This window comes from Pelophylax lessonae (genome assembly GCF_965119305.1).
Source record: "Pelophylax lessonae genome assembly, chromosome: 1".
NCBI lineage: Eukaryota > Metazoa > Chordata > Amphibia > Anura > Ranidae > Pelophylax > Pelophylax lessonae.
In genome coordinates, this window is record NC_138768.1 from 651,590,825 (window position 1) to 651,614,473 (window position 23,649).

At 43.2% G+C, this 23,649-nt stretch overlaps 1 protein-coding gene across 1 annotated transcript in view; it reads left to right on the forward strand.

Moving 5' to 3' along the window:
• The first annotated feature begins 19,658 nt into the window (after positions 1 to 19,658).
• The window catches only part of LOC309556559 (microsomal glutathione S-transferase 2-like), a 33,831-nt gene continuing 29,840 nt past the window's right edge, over positions 19,659 to 23,649 (forward strand). The window contains exon 1 of the mRNA XM_082259006.1: positions 19,659 to 19,792. Coding sequence (XP_082115132.1) covers positions 19,735 to 19,792 — 58 coding nt within the window. The 5' untranslated portion in view covers positions 19,659 to 19,734. The remainder of the gene's footprint in view (positions 19,793 to 23,649) is intronic.

The following is a 23,649-nucleotide window of genomic DNA, read 5'->3' on the forward strand; positions in this document are numbered from 1 at the left end:
TGCTCACAGTACAACTGTGACTGGCACTGGTCTAGACGTGTTCTGGTATATTATTGGAAAATAAATAAAGCTGTGGCCTTGCCCTTTCCAACTTAATTGTGGTAAGCGTGGTTTTTTTATATGGGGAGGCGCCTCAGCAGTCATGTTTTGGGCAATATATGTCCAGGGATCAATGCTTGGAGCGCAAGCAGTCTACATTCTGAGCATTCATCATCCCTGGGCCCATAATGCTGTAAACATTAGTACCACTCAGTGCACCATCCAGACCCATCCTGCTGCAGCAGCAGCTTTCAGGTTTTCATAGAGTTTTAAAGGCTGCTTCCAGTCTTGACAAGGTCTTAATGATTCCTATAAAAACTGGTGCAGTGTTACTCATTTGGTAATCCCGGGACCTCACACAGCCCTTCAAAACAGTATTATTATTTATTATACAGGATTTATATAGCACCAACAGTTTGCGCACCACTTTACAACATGAAGGCAGACAGTACAGTTACAATACAATTCAATACAGGAAGAATCAGAGGATGAAGGAGCTAGCCGGAGTTCTTGGGAGGAATGAAAAGAACAATTAGAATGGTATTTTGAGACTAGGTTAATGATGTAGCTGGGGGCCGAGTTGTGGATGGCTTTGTAAGTTGTGGTTAGTATTTTGAATTTAATTAGTTGGGTAAGTGGTAGCCAGTGGAGAGATTGGCAGAGAGGGGTAGCTAAAAAATGAACGGTTGGTATAATAGATGAGCCTGGCAGCATGATGGACTGAGGGGGAGTAGCCTGTGTAAAGGTAATCCAAAGAGGAGGGAGAGACAGTAGTTGAGGCCGGAAATGACCAGGGAGTTAATTAGGAGCTTTGGTGTTTCATTGGTTAGTAAAGGGTGTATTTTGGAGATGTTGCAGAGGTTGAGGCAGCAAGATTTGGACAGTGATTGGATGTGGGGTAGATACGATAGTTCAGAGTCCAGGATTACACCTAGCACCTTGCCATGTGGGGATGGGCTGATAGTAATGTTATTGATCTTGTCAGACAAACCGGTTGAAGAGGCATGTGGGGAAAGAAAATTTATGAGCAATACTTTAGGCTTCCCTCGACTACGTAAAACCAGACAAACATAATTTTTTTAACCACTTGCCGACTGCCGCAGGACTATTTACGTCGGCAGTCAGCCCCTCACAGGCAGAGTGACGTAGATCTACGTCGCTAGCCTGTGAGGGTCTAGGGAGCGAGAGCGCGCGCCCCCAGAGGCGCGCTCCCGTGTGGTCACGGACCCCTCCGCGCGTGTGACCGGCGGACCCCATGTCCGCCGGTCACTCGGCGATCGTCGCTGCAGAGGGAGAAAGGCAGGTGGCTAGTGTAAACAAGCCGCCTGTCATTCTCCCCTGTATAGAAACAATGATCATACGGTTCTACTATGTAGGACCGTTGATCACTGTTCCTACAGCTCAAGCCACAGCCAATCACAGTAAGAATCACGCCCCTAGGGACACACACCACCCCTCCCTCTCAAAAAAAGTTAACCCCTTCACTGCCAGTGTAATTTTACAGTAACAGTGCATATGTATAGCACTGATTACTGTGGAAATGTCACTGGTAACCCCAAAAGTGTCAAAAATGTCAGTCAAGGGTCCGATCTGTCCACCGCAATGTCGCAGTACCGCAAAAAAAATCGCAGATCGCCGCCATTACGCGTTAAAAAAAACAACAAAAATGACAAAAATCTTTCCCTTTGTTAGTAAACGCGATAACTTTTGCGCAAACCAATCAAAATACGCTTTTTGCGATTTTTTGTTTACCAAACATATGTAGCATAAAACAAATTGGCCAAAAATGTTAAAAAATTTAGATTTTTACATTTTTTTGGGGAATTTCATATTAATAAATGTGAAAAATATTGCTATTTTTGCAAAATTGATGCTCTTTTCTTGTTTATAGCACATGATCAAAAAATCGCACAGGTGATCAAATACCACCAAAAGAAAGCTCTGTTTGTGGAAAAAAAAGGACGTCAAATTTGTTTAGATACAGCGTCGCACGGCCGTGCAATTGTCCATTAAACTCACGCAGTGCCGAATCGCAAAATAGGCCCTGGTCAGGAAGGGGGTAAAATCTTCCCGGGGCTTAAGTGGTTAAACACACAGCACTGTAACACACAAATTATACTCATTTATGCATTGCGGTGTGTTGCAACATGTGTGTGTTGGGAAGTGTTTGCATAATCCTTTGGAGTGCCTGTTTGAAAAAGCTTCCCTTTTCCCGGAGCAACACAAAGTGTGAATCCAGCCTTTGACGTCATCTGAACTTCTCCATTCATTCTTGTCTCTGCATTTGATACTCCCGTGTCACTATGCAGAATTCCCAAAGGGGAATGAAAGAACCACAGTATCCATTAAATGGCTCTCAATAAAGAATAAAAAAAAATCACACTTTAGTTTATACAGAAAAGAATTATGGTATGTAAAGCTTTCCTACTACCATCTAGGTACCCTTAGGCAAAGGATGATCATCGCTTGATCTTGTAAATTTCAGTATTATCAGGCTGTGATCATACCTGTGTCTATCAGTCTTTTACACTATTCAGCACGGTTTGACTTTCCCAGCCGAACACAATTTTTGCCTTGGTTCTGGAGGCTGTGTGCTATGTCAAAGACTTGCTGGATGAACAGTCCTAACAGCAAGTTTAACTGCCATCTGTTGTGTATTATTAGCTTATCTGTATGTGGATAATGAGAGTAGATGATCTCAGCAAAATCATAATCTTGGTATATTGACCCTTACATTGATGTCATTGGTCCAGATGTATAAGATCAGCAATGTAACACATGTTGGGGTAGGTTTTACTCAGACTCGGAGAAAAATAACTTTTCTGATTGATTGTGCATTATATTACTTTATAGTTGTTATGAACAGGATTAGACTAAACAAGATCTAAAGATAGGCACAACATACAGATAGCAACATTGGAAAATATTCTGGGAATAATGACTAACCTGTTTGTTGTGGTAAGGGCATAGAATAAACATTTTCTTGGCTTATTTAACCACTTGACCCCTGGAAGATATACCCCCCTTTCATAACCAGGCCTTTTTTTGTGATACAGCACTGTGTATTATATCTTCAATAATTTTTATTGGGATTTTGTACAGAAAAACAAATAATACAAAAAGGAACGAAAACTCTGGTACTTTTCAGGTGAACATTATATCCTACAACGTATATCCGATATCATATAACAGCGAGTCTTGTATGAATACAGTAACATTAGGAATCACCATTTACCTTAAACATCGAGTGTAGTGATATGACCAGTTTTTAAAAAGGCAGGAGTCTTGCCTGCCTGCCCCAGACCCCCCTTCTGGGAGCACACTGGGCCATGGGTTGGAGGGCGAGACCGCCAACCTCCCCAGTCAGATAATTTCCATTGAGACATACAGTATCTCACAAAAATGAGTACACCCTTCACATTTTTGTATATATTTAGTTATATCTTTTCATGTGACAACACTGAAGAAATTACACTTTGCTACAATGTAAAGTAGTGAGTGTACAGCTTGTATAACAGGGTAAATTTGCTGTCCCCTAAAAATAACTCAACACACAGCTATTAATGTCTAAACCATTGGCAACAAAAGTGAGTACACCCCTAAATTAAAACATCCAAATTGGGCCCAATTAGCCATTTTCCCTGTCATGTGACTCGTTAGTGATACAAGGTCTCAGGTGTGAATGGATAGCAGGTGTGTTAAATTTGGTGTTATCACTCTCACTCTCTCATACTGGTCACTGGAAGTTCAACATGGCACCTCATGGCAAAGAACTCTCTAAGGATCTGAAAAAAAGAATTGTTGCTCTACATAAAGATGGCCTAGGCTATAAGAACTTTGCCAAGACCCTGAAATAGAGCTGCAGCACGGTGGCCACGACTATACTGCGGTTTAACAGGACAGGTTCCACTTAGAACAGGCCTCGTCATGGTCGACCAAAGAAGTTGAGTGCACATGCTCCGCTTCATATCCAGAGGTTGTCTGGGAAATAGATGTATGAGTGCTGCTAACATTGCTGCAGAGGTTGAAGGGGTGGGGGGTCAGCCTGTCAGTGCTCAGACCATATGCCACACACTGCATCAAATTGGTCTGCATGGCTGTCGTCCCAAAAGGAAGCCTCTTCTAAAGAGGATGCACAAGAAAGCCCGCAAATAGTTTGCTGAAGACAAGTAGGGATGATCGAACTTTCAAAAAGTTCGGTTCGGCCAGAACATCCGAACTACCCGAAAGTTCGGCCCGGATTTCAGAACCCCATTGAAATCAATGGGACCCGAACTTTGGTAATCAAAAACCACAATTTTAAAGCCCTAAAACCCAATAAATGCCCCTAAAAAGTGCCTAGGGTTCTGGGTCATGCCCCATTAACTATTAATCACACAAAAAAAAGTTCTTAAAAATTGTCATTTTTGATAAAAAAGCCAATTATTGAAAAAAAAAAGAGATTTTTTGACTTTGGATTTCGTATCTGGGGGGTCTAAAAAGTGTACCTGTGAAGTTTCAGCTCTGTAGCATGTCCAGAACCATAAAAAAAGAGATTGTTTGTATTTTGTCACTTTCAGAACACTAATATGGCTCCACTCCCGTCAGCATTTTTTTTTTTTGCTGCAGGCGTTGATAGTGCTTTTTTGAGGACATGTTTGGAGTCAGGCAAGATATCTGAACATGTCTATAGGGGTATATATATACATACACCTATGTCTGTATATATACACCTGCACATATATAGGTGTTAAAGGAGCAGAACACTATACTTTTGCTAATGAAATAATTTCCATTAATATGGCTAGGCTCCTAACACACCTATACTGTATATGTGTAAATGTAAAATACATATCAGTGTGTGTGTATATATATACCCCTATACAGAAGTTCAGATGTTTTGCCTGCCTCCAAAGAACCCCAAAAAATGCCCAAAAAAAATGCCAGCGCCAAAAAAAAAAATGCCCAGGCATTTTTTTTGGGTTCTTTGGAGGCAGGCAAAACATCTGAACTTCTGTATAGGGGTATATAAAAACACACACATTGATATGTATATTACACTTACACATATATAGGTGTGTTGGGAGCCAAGCCATATTTGCAAATTATTTCATTAGCAAAAGTATAGTGTTCTGCTCCTTTTACACCTATATATGTGTATGGATATATATACATATAAATGTGTGTGTTTTTATATACCCCTATACAGAAGTTCAGATGTTTTGCCTGCCTCCAAAGAACCCCAAAAAAATGCCAGCGCCAAAAAAAAAATGCCCAGGTTTGTTCTTGCAGGCATTTTTTGGGTATTTTTTGGGGTTCTTTGGAGGCAGGCATGACATCTGAACTTCTGTATAGGGGTATATAAAAACACACACATTTATATGTATATATACCCATACACATATATAGGTGTAAAAGGAGCAGAACACTATACTTTTGCTAATGAAATAATTTGCACAAATATGGCTAGGCTCCCAACACACCTATATATGTGTAAGTGTAATATACATATCAGTGTGTGTGTATATATATACCCCTATACAGAAGTTCAGATGTTTTGCCTGCCTCCAAAGAACCCAAAAAAATGCCAGCGCCAAAATAAAATGCCCAGGCATTTTTTTGGCCATTTTTTGGGTTCTTTGGAGGCAGGCAAAACATCTGAACTTCTGTATAGGGGTATATATATATATATATATATATACACACACACTGATATGTACATTACACTTACACATATATAGGTGTGTTAGGAGCCTAGCCATATTTGCAAATTATTTCATTAGCAAAAGTATAGTGTTCTGCTCCTTTAACACCTATATATGTGCAGGTGTATATATACAGACATAGGTGTATGTGTATGTATATACCCCTATAGACATGTTCAGATGTCATGCCATTGCCTGACTCCAAACATGTCCTCAAAAAAGCACTGGCAACCCCTGCAGCATAAAGAATGCTGACGTGAGCGAAGCCATATTCCTTTTCCCGAAGCTACTCCGAGAAATGATCATTTCTCTATAGCGGTCACCCTGCTTACACTACGGTTCCCTTACACTTAACACTTTCCCTACAGAAACTGAATAAATTAAAGCTAACTATAGTGAAAAAATAGCACCTAACTACACTAGATATCCCTTTCCTCACACTAAAAATAGCTAAATGACACTTTGTAACACATTGTAACAGAACAGCATTCCACTCTCTTTCATGTCCCGTATAAGAATGCTAGGAATTTGGCGGGGGCTATCTTATATACTGGGGAGCATATTCACTATTGATTGGACTATGGACCCCCTAGTCACTCCAATCACATTCCTAGCATTCTCCTGCCCCTCAATTGGCTTTTACTGATGGTTCTGGTCCAATCACGGGCTTTTAAAGCCCATTTCCTGAACCATTGAATTTTGGTCGGTTCTGGTTGCCGAATTCCGAACTTTTTGGGGAAAAAGTTCTAAATTCGGCCGAACCTCGAACAGCCAATGTTCGGGTCGAACCGATGGTCGACCCGAACCATTCGATCATCCCTAAAGACAAGCAGACTAAGGACATGGCTTACTGGAACCATGTCCTGTGGTCTGATGAGACCAAGATAAACTTATTTAGTTAAGATGGTGTCAACCCTGTGTGGCAGCAACCAGGTGAGGAGTACAAAGACAAGTGTGTCTTGCCTACAGGCAAGCATGGTGGTGGGAGTGTCATGGCCTGGGGCTGCATCAGTGCTCCCAGCACAGTTTATTAAGGGAACCATGAATGCCAACATGTATTGTGGCATAATGAAGCAGAGCATGATCCCCCCCCCCCCCTTGGAAAATATGAGGGCAGTGTTCCAACATGATAACGACCCCAAACACACCTCCAAGATGACCACTGCCTTGCTAAAGAAGCTAAGAGTAAAGGTGATGGACTGGCCAAGCATGCCTCAGGACCTGAACCCTATTGAACATCTGTGGGGTATCCTAAAATGGAAGGTGGAGGAGCGCAAGGTCTCTAACATCCACCAGCTCATTGATGTCATTATGGAGGAGTGGAAGAGGACTCCAGTGGCAACCTGTGAAGCTCTGGTGAACTCCATGCCCAAGAGGGTTAAGGCAGTGCTGAAAGATAATGGCAGCCACACAAAATATTGACACTTTGGGCCCAATTTGGACATTTTAACTTAGGGGTGTACTCACTTTTGTTGCCAGCGGTGTAGACATTAATGGTTGTGTGTTGAGTTATTTTGAGGGAACAGCAAATTTACACTGTTATACAAGCTGTACACTCGCTACTTTACATTGTAATAAAGTGTAATTTCTTCAGTGTTGTCACATGAAAAGATATAATAAAATATTTACAAAAATGTGAGGGGTGTACTCACTTTTGTGAGATACTGTATGTCAGAATGTAAATGATTAGAGTAATATTAACAACTTTATGTTTAACAAAATGTTTGATCTCCCAACAATATCCCAGAGAGTAAGTAAGTTTTATATGGTCAAGTGGCCAGAGTTTGCCGTACTGCAAGGAGTGTCAAATGCCTATGTTAACAAAGGGGAAAGTTGAGCAGAAAAGAATGGTGCTGCATGCAGAACAATTAAATAATATATTACCTTTATAATTTAAATAAAGACAAAACCAACACTGGACTTGCAATGGTATGATAGGCCGTGGCCCTTTATTAACTATATGTAATAACCATATTTTAGTTCAGCCCAGAAGCTCGAACTAACCATACACATTAACGTAAAAAGAACTGTAGTCCAGTCAAAAAACTCGGACTACCCATTTTATACCAACGACACAAGAAAAAAACAAACCCACTCACAACACGGAGAAATCATAGGAGGGAGGGACGAATTTCTTGATCCTCTCCTGTCGACTGATCTTATGCAGCTGTTACACTCGCTTATATAGGGATAACTGTCACCTCAAGGTATTGAAAATATTTACTCACAATTACTCACAAACGTAGAGTTGTAATCAGCATTGGTTTTAAGCAATCACTACTAGTCATCCCACTTCCGCGTACGCTGCCGGCGTGCGTTCCACGGTGGTTCCAGGAAGTGACGTCGTGTGATGCTCCTCTGCCCGGAAGTGCGTTGACGCGTTTCACCCGCCTATTCTGGGCGTTATCAAAGATGTCATGTCTTAAAACCAATGCTGATTACAACTTTACGTTTGTGAGTAATATTCTTTTATTTATGAAATAAAAACACCTACGGGCTTCACTATGTTTGGCTCCTTCCCCTTCTTTTAATACATGGTCGTGGAGAAAGTGGAGAGGAGCCATTATATTCTTAGAGGCTGTGCTGGATCCATCCATCCGTCCAGGGAATATTGTCTCAGCTTAAGGCTTATTTTTATCCTTGATTTGGTGACTGCATCCCCATAGGGGGTTTTCTTCCTGAGAGCACTTCGGCACTTATGTGGATCACTTGAACACCTTTTCAGCACTTTAGTCCTATTTAATGGAACCATCTTGGACTGCACTTTAATTCAATATTTTTGCACTACTGCATATGGTTGCACTATGGACAATTTATGATTGCACTTTATTTATGCACCTATATGAATTCTGTATTTATTGATCACATTATGCACTTTATTTTGTATATATATTTTTTTGATGACATTATACACAGGATTGATTTATGAATAATCACATCATATATATTTATATACCTGTTAGCGCTGCCTTTTGACTGTTAAGAATTATGTATCAAATACCACTTTGGTATTGCTATGTTTGGCTATCTGGGATCACTAACTATGATTGTTACTTTGTGATGGTGTTGCTGCTGCTTAGTGCAATACAGGAGAGTCTATTTAACATGGCATTCTCTCTATATAGCAGAATCTTTTAGATGACAGTACAACAACTGTATTATAGGAATAAATTGACTAAATCATGTAAGCTTAGCAGTTCCGGTATTTTACCCTTGTGCTCTCAAAACCCCTATATTTTTACCAGGTACTGCATTTCCTAGTGTATATCCCACATGCTTAAAGGAGTTGTAAAATAAGGACGTTTTTTTATCTTAAGGCCCCTTTCACACAGGCGGATCCGTCTGTCAGTTTTTTTGGCTGATCTGAACGGTCCCCCCCCCCCATGCATTCCTGTGGGACATCGGATGTCAGCGGAGACATGTCCGCTGACATCCGATCCGTCAAATCTGGTCGGATGGAAACCCGAGGATTGGATGAGAACGGACCAACGGTCCGTTCCCCTTCGATTTCCCCCATAGAGATGCATGGGGAACTGACAGCTGTGTCTCCGCACACAGCATGAAGAACAGCTGTCATCCTCCTGAGTCCGTCCGACGGACGTAGTGTGTGAAAGGAGCCTAATGCATTCCATGCATTAAGATAAAAAGCCTTGTGTGTGTAGCAGCCTACTCAGCACCCCCTAAGGCTTCATGCGCACTGGACGTTCTAAAAAAGCCAGTTGCATTAGCTGTAGAAAGCTGTAGCTGTAGAGTGAGTTTTTCAGCGTTTTTGCAGTAGCGTTTTTTAACGTTTAGCGTTTTTTGGCATTTTTTTAGCTGTAGTGTTTTTTAGCAAAACTACACTCCTATAAAAGCTTATGTCTCAAAAACTCTGATAAATACAGAATAGCGGCATTTTTTAGCGATTTTAAGCTTTTATCAAAGTTAGAACATTTTTACAGCTGAAAAACTCCTCTCAAAACCCACTAATTCTGGGGTTTTCTTCCAGCCAGAAAATGCCCCTGCCAAAAACAGCTGATAACAGTCTGTGTCTGCATGGACACATAGGATTACATGCTGGGGAGTTTACTGGCTGTAGAAAAAAAACGCCTGATGCCAAAAACATGAGGCCTTAAACTTACCTGAGCCCCATCTCTATCCAGAGATATCCAGGAGTCCCTCGATCGTCCCCGACTCTCCCTCCTGATTGGTTGAGACACAGAAGCGGTGCCATTGGCTCCATCTGCTGTCAATCAAAGTCAGTTAGCAAATCAGGGGAGAGAGGGGGCAGAGCAGGGCCGCAGCCCCGTGTCTGAGAGGATACACGGGTTTGCAGCTCGGCTCAGGTGCCCCCAGAGAAAGCTGCTTGCTGTGGGGGCACACAAAAGTAGGGAGGGGCCAGGAACCAAGAAGAGGAGGATCCGAGCCAATCTGTGCAAAACCACTTCACAGAGGAGGGAAGTATAACATGTTTGTTGTTTAAAAAACAAAACATGAGACTTTACAATCACTTTAAACTGTTTCTTACATGGGGTACCTATGATCACCCGTCTTTGGGAATCCTAGCAACAATCCTGGTGCATTGTATCATCACATTATTTTATAGTTAGAAGCTGTTCAATGACAGAGCCATGTTTTAGGTGTGTTTCTTTAACGGAAAAGGAAACTGAGCCTAACTAAAGTACTTATTTCTGTGCTTTACTCTTCCTGCAGTCAAGGTGATGTGTATTACTACTGCCAGCTCTGCACTTTTTGTCTATATCATCAACATGATCTAGAGTTCACTGCAGCTGCTGGTTTAAGCAAGTTGGATGCTGCCCCTGGGTGATAGTGTATGTGATATTTCATTTGTATGGTTCCTGTGATAGTCTGGGCTGCAGTAAATTGTTTTTGAGAAGGGACTTTCAATTTCACTTCATTTTTATCCATCATCAAGCCTGGATTTATCATCTTCTAGACACCAAACTGTTCTCAGTGATGCCAACACTTCTTGCACAAACGCTTGGATATTTATGCAGCATGCATAATGCTATGTCCAAGATGATAAAATATTTAGCTGTATCCAAAGACTTAACTATAGCCATTCCAGGCAGTGGGCATGACAAGCTGCCTAACAACCCAGGGGAACCAGTACACAGACAAAACAACCATGTTTACAGGTGTTCTTTCTACCAGAAGCATGAGACGTCTGAAAAATTATATAAAGCCCAAATCCAGGCAAAACTGAAATTGAACTAGCACATTGTGCATCATTGACCTTACTCTTTAGTCTTGATTCCAAACATCTCTTCCAAAGCCATCCTGCTTTGTAATGGATCAAACTCACAGTTTCCTCTATGAACCATACCAATTTCCTACCCTGGGGACCATGCATTTTTCCGTGCTCATTATCTTCTTGGGCACAGGTCCCCTCACCGCCCCATGAGTTCTCCTGCCTCTGGAGCCTATGAGAGAAGATCCGGCCACTGGAAGTGCGGCCTCCACCAACAGGTCCAAGCAACAAGTGTCCAAGCAGAGATGTGGACACTCGAAGAAGGACTCCAAGAATTAAACATATTAACCACTTCAGCCCCGGAAGATTTTACCCCCTTTCTGACCAGGCCCTATTTTGCAATTCGGCACTGCGTGATTTTAACGGACAATTGCACGGTCGTGCGATGCTGTACCCAAATGAAATTGACATCCTTTTTTTCCCACAAATAGAGCTTTCTTTTGGTGGTATTTGATCACCTGCCTTTCTCCCTCTGCACCGGGAGATTGCGAGTGACCGGCAGACATCGGGTCTGCCGGTCACACGCGCGGACATGTCAGGGAACGAGCGGGGGCGGGAGCGTGCCTCCGGCGGCGTGCGCTTGCCCCCTAGAGGCTCTCAGGCGAGCGACGTAGTACTACGTCACTTTGCCTGTACGGGGCTGACCGCCGCAGTAAATAGTCGTGCGGCGGTCAGCAAGTGGTTAAGAGAGAGTCATGTGACTGTGTCTTCTAGTAAGTAAAATGTGCATTTTGATAGTTTTTTATTTTTTAATTTTTTTGCATACCAGCGATTAGCCAAAAGGAGGCGGGAGTGATAGTTGCTAATATGCTGGAGATGGACTTTAGTTTTAATGTAGTAATCAACAGTGAAGATGTTCATAAGCATTAGATGATATTAGCAAACCTGGCCAATCTGTCAATTATTTTCTGTCTATGGGGTTACCGGAAATACCGTTTGCTAAAGTTCATTGGGGGAAACAGTGACTGAGTTGCTTAGAAAACAATGTCCAATCCCCTTGCTTTCCCTGCCACTACCCAAGGTGCTGCAGCCCCCATTCCAAAGGCCAAGAAAGAAAGGTTGCCTATTGAAACTGTTTATGTTAAGAAATACACGCAGTGGCTGATGCCTTACCAATCTCTATATAACAGGAGAACTCCCTGGCGAACGACATAGGCTTACCTGAGATGTGGAGTCTAAGCACCATTTGATCTTCACCAGAGCTCCTGATAATAGACTGGGAGTCCTAGTGGCCCATGCTGCAGGCTGGTACCAGGTTGTGACCCTTAGGATTGTGCCACGAAGGGGGGAGCGAGGGCAGGAAAGCTACAGTGTGGATACTGTACAATAAAGAATCAGTAAGAGAATAGTTAGGTATGGGTAAGGGTCGAGGCAGGCAAATAAAAAAATAATAAGGTCAGCAACAGTCAGGAAATCTCCCAAATAAGTATTTTATCTCTTTGTACCAAGGGGTAGTTGGTGAGAAGAAACAGCACCAGATACTTCCAGAACTAATGCAAAAATACCCTTTAGGTCAGAGGACAAACCCAGCTGCATTACAGGGACTTCTGGAAGTCATGGAAAGGGATTCTGCAGGCACTTTTGAAAGCAATTGCAGAGATTTTGGAAGTCCTGTTAATCCTGGAGATACTGTAAGCAGGGCTGCTGCTGTTAGAAATAAAGGGGCCCCATACTGCCTACCTACAGCCCTTTATGTGACGGAATCCGGACATCGCGACTGGGTATCTCCGCTAAGAACCTGCTTCTTAAGCTCTGGAACCCGAGATCCGTGAATCTGGCTATAGTTACCCCAAGAACTTGACAGTACAAGTTTTGGAGTGAAACCAGAATGAACTGTCGAGTTATTGGGGTAACTATAGCCACATTCACGGATCTCGGGTTCCAGAGCTTAGGAAACAGGTTATTGGTGGAGATACCCAGTCGCGGTGTCCAGATTCCGTCACATTGGTGGCAGCAGTGGGATATTGTTCAGAAATATAATTGTTCCAAGTGAAAGAGCCCTTCGCTCTTTCAATACAAACCACACATATAGAACCCAGGATAACTGGGGCAACACCAAATGCTGAGTCCGGTGTGGTTGTACAGCGAGTCTGATTTGTGCAGACCCGACTGGGGTTCTTGATCACCCTGTGCCCCTAATAGACACAGGGTAACTTACACATAAGAGGGGCTGGGGAAGCTGGACAAAGTCTCCCAAGCTCCCTAAAGCAATCCGGGTTCCACAAGCCCCCCCAGCCAAAGTGACTCACGTCACATATCTCCCCTTTTGGCAGGAGACTAAAACAGAAGGAGACCCCAAACAGGTTGACTTCGAAGTTTGTCCGTAGTTCCAGTCTCCCAATGTCTGCACCCACACAGTACCCCAAAAAAATTGTCCGGAACAGATCATTACTCACCCAGCCAACCTCTGCCTCTCTTGTAGAAAATAACCCCTGCTGGGGAGAAGTGTGGACTGGTCCTTCTCCCTGGAGTCCATTTAGCCGCTGGAGAGAAGACTGGGCTCACTGCATCATGCTGTTGGGGATCTGGGCCGACTACCCAGCATCCCTGGGGTATCCAGGTTGAGACTGTAGTCTCATATACCTTTTCTCTATGAAAATCCACCTGTGCTTGTACAACAAGGCTGACATCCTCCTGTCTCAATGCCAGACCTTTTTCTGGGGTTTTGTAAGTGGAAACCGAAGTCCCATCCACTACCACAGGGAATCCATCTTCTATTAGTTGGGGGCAGAGGCCAGAAACACTCTGCCCTGTTGCAAGCTCTTCTGATGGATTGCTGTCAGTAAATACCGCAGTCCCATCCACTGATATCAGCTCAAGCTGCAGTTGTGAGGTGCCGATTGCATTCTCACCCTGGAGCTCCTGCGGAGTTGATTGTTGTGGACAGAGGCCAGTAGCGTTCTGCCCAGCTGCCATCTTTTCCACTGGGAAGTAAATCTAAACATTGGGGACCTTGCACAAATCCTTCAGGGCCACCGATTGTTGTATGCAGGGGTTCGACAGCACCATGCTCTGAAGTCAGCTCTTCTGCAGGAGGCTCACCAGGTTGTTCCTCCTCAACAGAAAAGTATATTAAATCCCCAGTCTCTGGTGGTGTCTGGGGATCGAGATTCACCATCTCCTGTATGTGGAATCCAGAAGATGTTACTGGTGCTGGGCAGAGGCTAGCAGAGTTCTGCCCTGTTGTCAGCACTTCAGCTTTGGGAACAGCAATCTCCAGAGTTTCCACTGCCGACTCAAAGGCATGCTGCTGAACGTGTTCTAGCAGTTTCCTGTATGCCCTTTCCAGATGCTGTTCTTTCCTTTGCAAGTGTTCTAGATCAGGTTCAAGCTCTGAGACCCCTGTGAGACGGAGCATAGCCTCTCTGTATTCTCGCAGGTCCTCAAGGGTAGGTTCCCCTTCATCACCAAACACAAACGCATCTCTAAGGCTCTCCCACAGAAATCCAGGGCCACCAAAGTCATATCCGTCTGGAGAGCATTCTGATGTCTCTCCTAAATATTTCTGCTCTGCGTGCCATTGCAGAGCCCGATACTGATTGTCCAGCTCTATCTCCTGCTGGATCAGCCTGTCCAACGTAGATACCCATTGTTCCTGGGACCGCTCTCCCAGGAATGCCATCCGCAACTTCTGTTGATCACTGGCCCGTTCCCCTGGGGTTGGAAAGAACTTGCCCTGGTATATACCAGCAAGCTGGAGGGCTCCAATCCAGAGCCCCACCCGAATCTGCTGCCTGAGCTCCAGACTCCAACTCTTCCAAAGAACCATGAACTCTGATAAAGTGTTCATCCATCACCATCAAATAAAATGCCTATTCACATGACACGTCATTTCCTCTAGTCTGAAACGCCAGTGGAATGCGGAATGGCGTCACTGCTGCACAAATAGCTGTTGTGGATCATCTGTCCTGTAAGTGTTTTTAACCATTATGCATTACTATTAAATGGAAAAATACTACACTATGAAGGGTCTTCTGTTCTTTCCCACACCTTATGTTAAAAAACTCAGAGCTCCACTGGAATAGTGCCAATAGTGGAAAGTAACCATTGCTATGAGAGAGACCTCTTATTGATTATACAAGCATTAAAAATCCTACTTCTGGTGAGTAGGCATTTTATTTGATGGTGGTGAATCAACATTTTATCATAGTTCACGGTTCTTTGGAAGAGTTGGAGTCTCTTCATGATCAAGTCACCATTTTTGGAGCACTTTTTGGTGTTGATGGAAATCCCTTTTTCTAATTCATTTTTCTTCTTTATACACATTAGTATATAATATTTTACAATGCAATAGAACATCTTAATTTTTTTATTAGTGGTTGAGAGCGCGGTCTATAAATCAGAAATATTCACATTTTCACTCAGAACAGGCTTTGCCATGGTGGACCAAAGAAGTTGAGTGCACATGCTCAGCATCATATCCAGAGGTTGTCTTTGGGAAATAGACGTATGAGTGCTGCCAGCATTGCTGCAGAGGTTGAAGGGGTGGGGAGTCAGCCTGTCAGTGCTCAGACCATATGCCGCACACTGCATCAAATTGGTCTGCATAGCTGTCATCCCAAAAAAGAAAGCCTCTTCTAAAGATGATGCACAAGAAAGCCCGCAAACAGTTTGCTGAAGATAAGCAGACTAAGGACATGGATTACTTGAACCATGTCCTGTGGTCTGATGAGACCAAGTTAAATCTATTTGGTTCAAATAGTGTCAAAGTGTAAAGGCAACCAGGTGAGGAGTACAAAGACAAGTGTGTCTTGCCTACAGTCAAGCATTGTGGTGGGAGTGTCATGGTCTGGGACTGCATGAGTGCTGCCGACACTGGGGAGCTACAGTTCATTGAGGAACCCATGAATGCCAACATGTACTGTGACATACTGAAGCAGAGCATGGTTCCCCTCCCTTAAGAGACTGGGCCGCAGGGCAGTATTCCAACATGATAATAACCCCAAACACACCTCCAAGAGGACCACTGTCTTGGTAAAGATGCTGAGGGTAAAGGTGATGGACTGGTCAAGCATGTCTCCAGACCTAAACCCTATTGAGCATCTGTGGGGCATCCTCAAATGGAAGGCAGAGGAGCACAAGGTCTCTAGCATCCACCAGCTCCGTGATGTCATCATGGAGGAGTGGAAGAGGACTCCAGTGGCAACCTGCTCTGGTAAACTCCATGCCCAAGAGGGTTAGGGCAGTGCTGGAAAATAATGGTGGCCACACAAAATATTGACACTTTGGGCCCAATTTGGACATTTTCACTTAGGGGTGTACTCACTTTTGTTGCCAATGGTTTAGACATTAATGGCTGTATGTTGAATTATTTTGAGGGGAGAGCAAATTTACACTGTTATACAAGCTGTACACTCACTACTTTACATTGTAGCAAAGTGTAATTTCTTCAGTGTTGTCACATGAAAAGATATAATAAAAAAAGGGGTGTACTCCCTTTGGTGAGATACTGTATATAAAGTTTTTATCATAGGTGTATTTAAAAAAGACAGAACATCAATTAAAAATCCAGAAAAAAAACATATGATACAAATGTTATAAATCAAATTCAGTGAGTAAAATAAGTATTTGATCCCATACCAACCAACAATAATTGTGGTTCACACAGACTGGCTACAGTATGTGCTCGTGTGGTACACAGACTAGTCCTGTCAATTTAAGAATGTGTTTCTAATGACAACTCATTATGTGTATAAAAGACGCCTGTCCACAGAATCTCTTTCTTCCATTCAAACCTCACCAAAATGGGCAAGATCAAAGAGCTGTCAAAAGACGTCAGGGACAAGATTGTAGACCTGCACAAGCCTGGAATGGGCTACAAGGCCATCAGCAAGAAGCTTGGTGAGAAGGAGACAACTGTTGGAGTGATTTTTCACAAATGAAAGAAATACCAAATAACCATCAATCGCCCTCAGTCTGGAGCTCCATGCAAGATTTTGTTTCACGGGGTAAGGATGATCATGAGAAAAGTTAGGGATCAGCTCAGAACTACAGCTTATGAATGATCTCAAGGCAGTTGGTACCACATTCACCAAACAAACCACGGGTAACACAGTACGGCACCATGGATTGAAATCCTGCAAGGTCCCCCTCCTCAAAAATGCACATGTACAGGCCCGTCGGAGATATGACAATGAACATCTAAATGATTCAGAGAAGGATTGGGAGAAAGTGCTGTGGTCAGATGAGACCAAAATTGAGCTCTTTGGCATTAACTTGAAATTTAAGAAAAATGCTAACTATGACCCTAAGAACACCATCCTTAAAGTCAAGCACAGAGATGGAAACATTATGCTTTGGGGCTATTTCTCTGCTTAAGGTACAGGCCGATTTTGCGGCATTGGGGGGGAGGGGTCCAATGGACGGAGCCTTGTATTGTAAAATCTTGGATGAGAAACTTCTTCCCTCAGCCGGAACACTGAAAATGGGTCATGGATAGGACTTCCAGCATGACAATCACCCAAAATGTACCGCCAAGGCAACAAAGGAGTGGCTCAAGAAGAAGCACATTAAGGTCATGGAGTGGCCCCAGTCTCCAGACCTCAAACTTACAAAATCTGCAGGGGATCAAATAATTATTTTCCCCACTGTACATACAGGGCTGCTGTTATACGTCATGGGGCCCCATACTGCCTACCTGACTGGGCCCAGTACAGGAGGGCTGGCTGTACTGCCTTATCAGTGGCCCTGACTGTAAGGCTGGCCATACATAAATAACTGTTTTCGTTCATCCCTCTGGTTCCTTCATCCCTCTGATTCCTTCCCACTGCGCTATTGTGTTCTGACACTGATTATTCAGGAAAACTCTGACAGGCTGGTTGTACACAAGTGGATTGATCGTTCAGCTTGTGTGCAACCAGCCTGCCCATACATGGATCAAAATTTGGCAAAGTACCTGCAGAACGAGCTGAATTTTGATCCATGTTTGGATGCCCACACAATCTAGTATAGACAACTTTAGTTTTTCTTTAAAATGTTTATGCAAACTCTTTCATTGTACTATTATTAAAACTCAGCTAGAAGTGATAGAAATGACATCACAAAAAGATCCACATAAGCAAAATACGAATTCGTTTTTTTTCTGCTTACCATTTTGCTACATGCATGAGCACATTAGTAAAGCAGTCAAAGTGACTGTCACCAATCACTGGTGGCGAATCAATCAATGTCATTTAAAATACATGCACCTGGAAAATGTACCTGCAATAAATGTTTGCATAACGTCAGATTCACTGCTTTATGAATATGCCCCAGAGTGAAACGGTCTTCAGTAACCCAATAAAAGCGTGATCATTTCAATTGAAAAATCGTGCATGTATGTATTCCCTCTTTGGCAAACTACTCTTAGAGAATCTCTTTAACCGGTTGCTGACCGCCACAAGTACATATACTGCGGCGGTCAGCCCCGGCCAGGCAAAGTGACGTATGGGTACGTCACTTGCCTGTCACTTGCTTGTGAGCCAATAGCAGGCGAGCGCGCGCCCGCGGAGGCGCGCGCCCGCCCCGGCTCGTTCTCTAGGAAGTCCGTGCGTGTGACCGGCGGACCCGATGTCCGCCGGTCACTCAGTGATCGTCGGTGGAGAGGGAGAAAGGCAGGCGGCTAATGTAAACAAGCCGCCTGTCATTCTCCCCCGTGTAGGAATAGTGATCATGAGGTTCTACTATGTAGGACCGTTGATCACTGTTCCTACACCAGTAGCCATGTCCAATCACAGTTAGAAACATGCCCCTAGGGCAGTGATGGCGAACCTTGGCACCCCAGATGTTTTGGAACTACATTTCCCATTATGCTCATGCACTCTGCAGTTTAGTTGAGCATCATGGGAAATGTAGTTCAAAAACATCTGGGGTGCCAGGGTTCGCCATCACTGCCCTAGGGACACACTTAACTCCTCCTTCCCCAATAAAGTTAACCCCTTCCCTGCCAGTGTCATTTTGCAGTAACAGTGCATATATATAGCACTGATTACTGCAGTAATGTCACTGGTAACCCCAAAAGTGTCAAAAATGTCAGTCAAGGGTCTGATCTGTCCGCCGCAATGTCGCAGTACCGCAAAAAAAATCGAAGATCGCCGCCATTACGCGTTAAAAAAAACCCACCAAAAATTGCAAAAATCTTTCCCTTAGTTAGTGAATGCAATAACTTTTGCGCAAACCAATCAAAATACGCTTTTTGAAATTTTTTTTACCAAACATATGTAGCATAAAACAAATTGGCCTAAAATGTTAAAAAATTCTGATTTTTACATTTTTTGGGGGGAATTTCATATAAAAAAATGTGAAAAATATTGTTATTTTTGCAAAATTTACGCTATTTTTTTTTTTATAGCGCAAAAAGTAAAAATCGCACAGGTGATCAAATACCACCAAAAGAAAGCTCTGTTTGTGGGAAAAAAGGACGTCAAATTCGTTTAGGTATAGCGTCGCACGACCACGCAATTGTCCGTTAAATTCACGCAGTGCCGAATCACAAAAAAAAAACCTGGGGGTAAAATCTTCCCGGGCTTAAGTGGTTAAATGCACTGCGCAGTGTAATACATCATCATCAATGTACATTTTAAAATGTTTTCTTTCTACATTTTGACCGACAGCATTGATGGTTTTCTAATCTATACTGCAAAGAGCAAGCTGTAGAATTTTTTCAGCACTGCAGGAGTTAATATGTAGCATACACGGATGAGGTAGGCGTGCTCTAGCGTGTAGTGCTAGCTGTGAGACTGATCTCCCCTTTACTCTCTTTCGCTCTCTCATACTAGCAACATGGCTGCTGACATTGTGCTGCTTGCTGCTGTTTCTCTGTTGTCTGCCTGCCAGCTAGGTAAGATCTGTACTCTGTTGAGCCATTGGCCAATGACCATGATGTGTGCCAAGAGGTAAGGCTCCTATCTATGTTTCTAGATGATCTGGGAAAAGTTTTCTACACAATTGAATGTGTTGGGACCTTGAACGCTTCTGTCTTCATTCTAGCAGCAGCAAGGTTTTGGACCAGATGTTGTGATGACAGAAGCATCCTTGAAGCTGTCAGATGTTTTTAATCATTACCTGTTTGGAAAGGTCCCCCATATTGGGCGGTAAGATCCTTTTGATCCAAGCGGTGTTTCCTGTACCTTTTGGATTTAATTTGAAAGGCATCCTTCGGGCGATATGCAGTAAGGCCTTGCCTTGATCGCATGTGTCATTTCCAAAGAAAAGGTTTATCCAAACATAAAAATATTCCTGCAAGGCCACATAATAGAGGAAATGTACCTCTAGGTTGCCCCCTTTGTACTATGGGTAAAGAAGTTGTCATGCCTTTATTGTGTATTCCCCAATAAGATGCCCTCTGGTATGGTCACCTTATGCAAATATATTTACACTGTGCAAGAAACAAAAAAAACTTCTGTAATCCCCATGTAGGAACATCAGTCATTCATGCTAATTTGTATTTTTTATAGTTATATTTTTTAAATGACCAACTGTAAAGCTATTTTAGGATATCATGGGTTCTTTATACTCATCAGAAGCAAAGGTTCATTTCCAACAGTTTGCTCAACACAGATTCAACCTGTGTATTTTTATTTTTTTTTTGCTTTTTACAATAATTCAGGTACGTTATATATGTTTCAGTGCAGTTTTCGATACTGTGATACTTCAGGCCTACAGCTATATTTGCAGTTATAATGCACGTATGTAAACTGCTTAAATTGTTATGAGATTTGTAATTCTAGCCTTGTGAGTCACACATCTCTGCCACACTGCACAGCCAGGAAAATGACTTTCTAATCTCCTGGTTCAGGGTTACAGCTTCCTGATTGGGCAGAAGTGACAGCTCTGATTTGGGGTGAAGTGAGCAGGATGGACGCAGAGAGGTGTCACCAGAAGCTGCAAGGCTGAGCCAGGAAATAGAGTTGACATCTGTCTGGCTATGCAGATGTGTTAGACGTGTTGATCACTAGAGATATCGAACTGGTTATATATCAAATAGTTTCAGATGGTCAACTGTATATTTAGTAGTTATTTAGTAGTTAGCCTGGATTTCTACCTTAACCACTTGCCTACCGGGCACTTTTACCCCCTTCCTGCCAAGGCCAATTTTCAGCTTTCAGCGCTCTCATGCTTTGAATGACAATGCGCGGTCATGCTACACTGTACCCATATGAAATTTTTATCATTTTTTTCTTTTGGTGGTATTTAATCACCTCTGGGTTTTTTATTTCTTACAAAAAAAAAAAAAGAAAAAAGACAGAAAATTCTGAAAAAAAAAAGTTTTTCTTATTTTCTGTGAATAAATTTTGAAAATAAATACATTTTTCTTCTTCACTGATGTGCGCTGATGAGGCGGCACTGATGGGCACTGATAGGCTGCACTGATGGGTACTGATGAGGTGGCATTTATGGGCACTGATGAGGTGGCACTTATGGGCACTGATGAGGTGGCACTGATGAGGAGGTACTAATATGCCGCACTGATGAGCACTGATAGGCGGCACTGATGAGCACTGATAGGTGGCACTGCTGGGCACTGAGAGGTGGCACTGCTGGGCACTGAGAGGCGGCACTAATGGGCACTGAGAGGCAGCACTGATGGACACTGATGGGTGGCACTGATGGACACTGACGGGTGGCACTGATGGGCAGCACTGATGAGCACTGATGGGCAGCACCAACACTCAGTGCCCATAGTGCTGCTAGTCAGTGCCCATCAGTCATCAGTACCTAGATGAGCAGGCACTGATGGGCACTGACTGGCAGCACTATTGGCACTGGATGTGTGCACTAATGGGGGGCACTGATGGCGGGCTCTGTGGGCACTTATGGCATTTTTTTCCCTCTTGTGTAATCAGGGCACTGGTGATCGGTGCCCTGATTACATTCCTCTGTGTACCCTTCAGCCGATCGGCTCTCCTCTTCCTCACACTGCAGTCTCTGTGTGAGGAAGGAGAGCTGGCGATGAGAGATGAGATCATCTCTCATTGCACGGTCCGATCACGTGGTGAATGGCCGCTGTGATTGGCCATTCACCACGATCTGTGATTTGCTGTGTCCAAGGGACATGGCCAATGCAGATTTTCCCGGATGCGCGCTCGCGGGAGCGCGCAGGGAGCCTGTTACTGGGAGGCCGTTTAAAGACGGCCTCCCGGAAATTAGAGCCCGCGCTGTAGCCGTCTTTCAGGTATAGCGCGGGCCGGAAGTAGTTAAGCATTATCTGCGATGATTGGATTCATACATTAGAAATAACAGAATATACTTCCACTCAATGTGTCAGAATTTTTCTATTGGCCTGTGACCTCATCTGTTTTTGTTATTGCTGCAATAACCGAGGAGAGTCATGCAATGCAAAACCAAATCTCATTTGGTGGTTCCATGAAAAAATCCTGGTTTAGCATATATAGGCTGCACAGGACAAGGCAATAGAATAGGGGGTAATTAGTAATAGGGCTTAGGTTGGTTTTAGGTGTTTAGTCTTTTAGGTATTCAGTGATAGGGGAGAAGGTAGGGGCATTCCTTATGGGGATAAGTTTTAGGTTCCTTTCACACTTGTCCGACTTGTCCTGCGACTTGGGACTGCAGAGTCACATGACAAGTCGTACTCCATGATTTCCATTGAGTACCATTCATATCTGTGCAACTTCAAGTTGCAACGACTTCAAAGTACTCCCTGCACTACTTTGGTCCAACTTTGATGCACTTTGAGGTCCATAGACATTGCGTCAAGTCCAGTCAAAATGATGGCAAAATCTTTAAGGTCGCACAAGCGTGAAAGAGGCCTTAAGGGGTGATTGGTTAATTATTACAGGTTCATTTTAGAGCTTAGGCTACATTTTAGGGTTAAAGGCACAGTATAGCCAAAGCTTTTTTACCTGGACTTCTCCTATGGATCACAGGAGTGCAGTTTGTTCTGCACTCCTGTGACCCATTTTAAGCTAATATCAGAGCCGGTCAAGGCTCTGAAAAGATCCCGGCTATGAGCCTGAACCAGCTGCTTCCGCCCCCTCCACAGCCCAGCACTCCAATGAGCACTGGAGGGGCAGAGCAGAGAGCCGTTGTCACCTGCTCTTTGAAGGCTGTCGACCGAGAGCCGGCAGAGGACATGTGTGTATATATATATATATATATATATATATATATATATATAGATATAGATATAGATATATATAGATATATAATTTGTAGAACCCATACTTCTCTTTCAAGGAATAGGTTCAGAGTTGTCCCTAGTTTTCTGATGAGTGATACAGTAAATCCAAAGACAAAACTGTTTTTGGATAGAGTAGGGGAAGGTCAAAACCACTATTAGGTGTTTTTTGCCATCTGTGTCCCTTCACTTCCTGTCCTATAGACTAAATGGATAGAGTGAGGATATCGGAATCTCTCTCTTTGATAGTTGTCACAGGAGCAGGTGTCCCCATTAGATTTACACACTATTCCTGTTCTGGTGGCAACTCAAAATTTTGGATTTACCTTCACTTTCATTCACAGTTACCAAGACAATTAGAGAGAGTGAATCTCTCTAATGGAGAGATATAAAATACCTTAAGTTATTCTTGAATCTTTCAGTTACAAGATCTAGTGTAAAACACTGGAAAGCTACACTACCCTCACTAGCTCGAGAACTCTCCAGTCCTCATCTGAGCCCTCAACTAGCACTTCTCAGTTCCCTGTGACAGCTACTAAAACATTACACCTTGAGAGGAG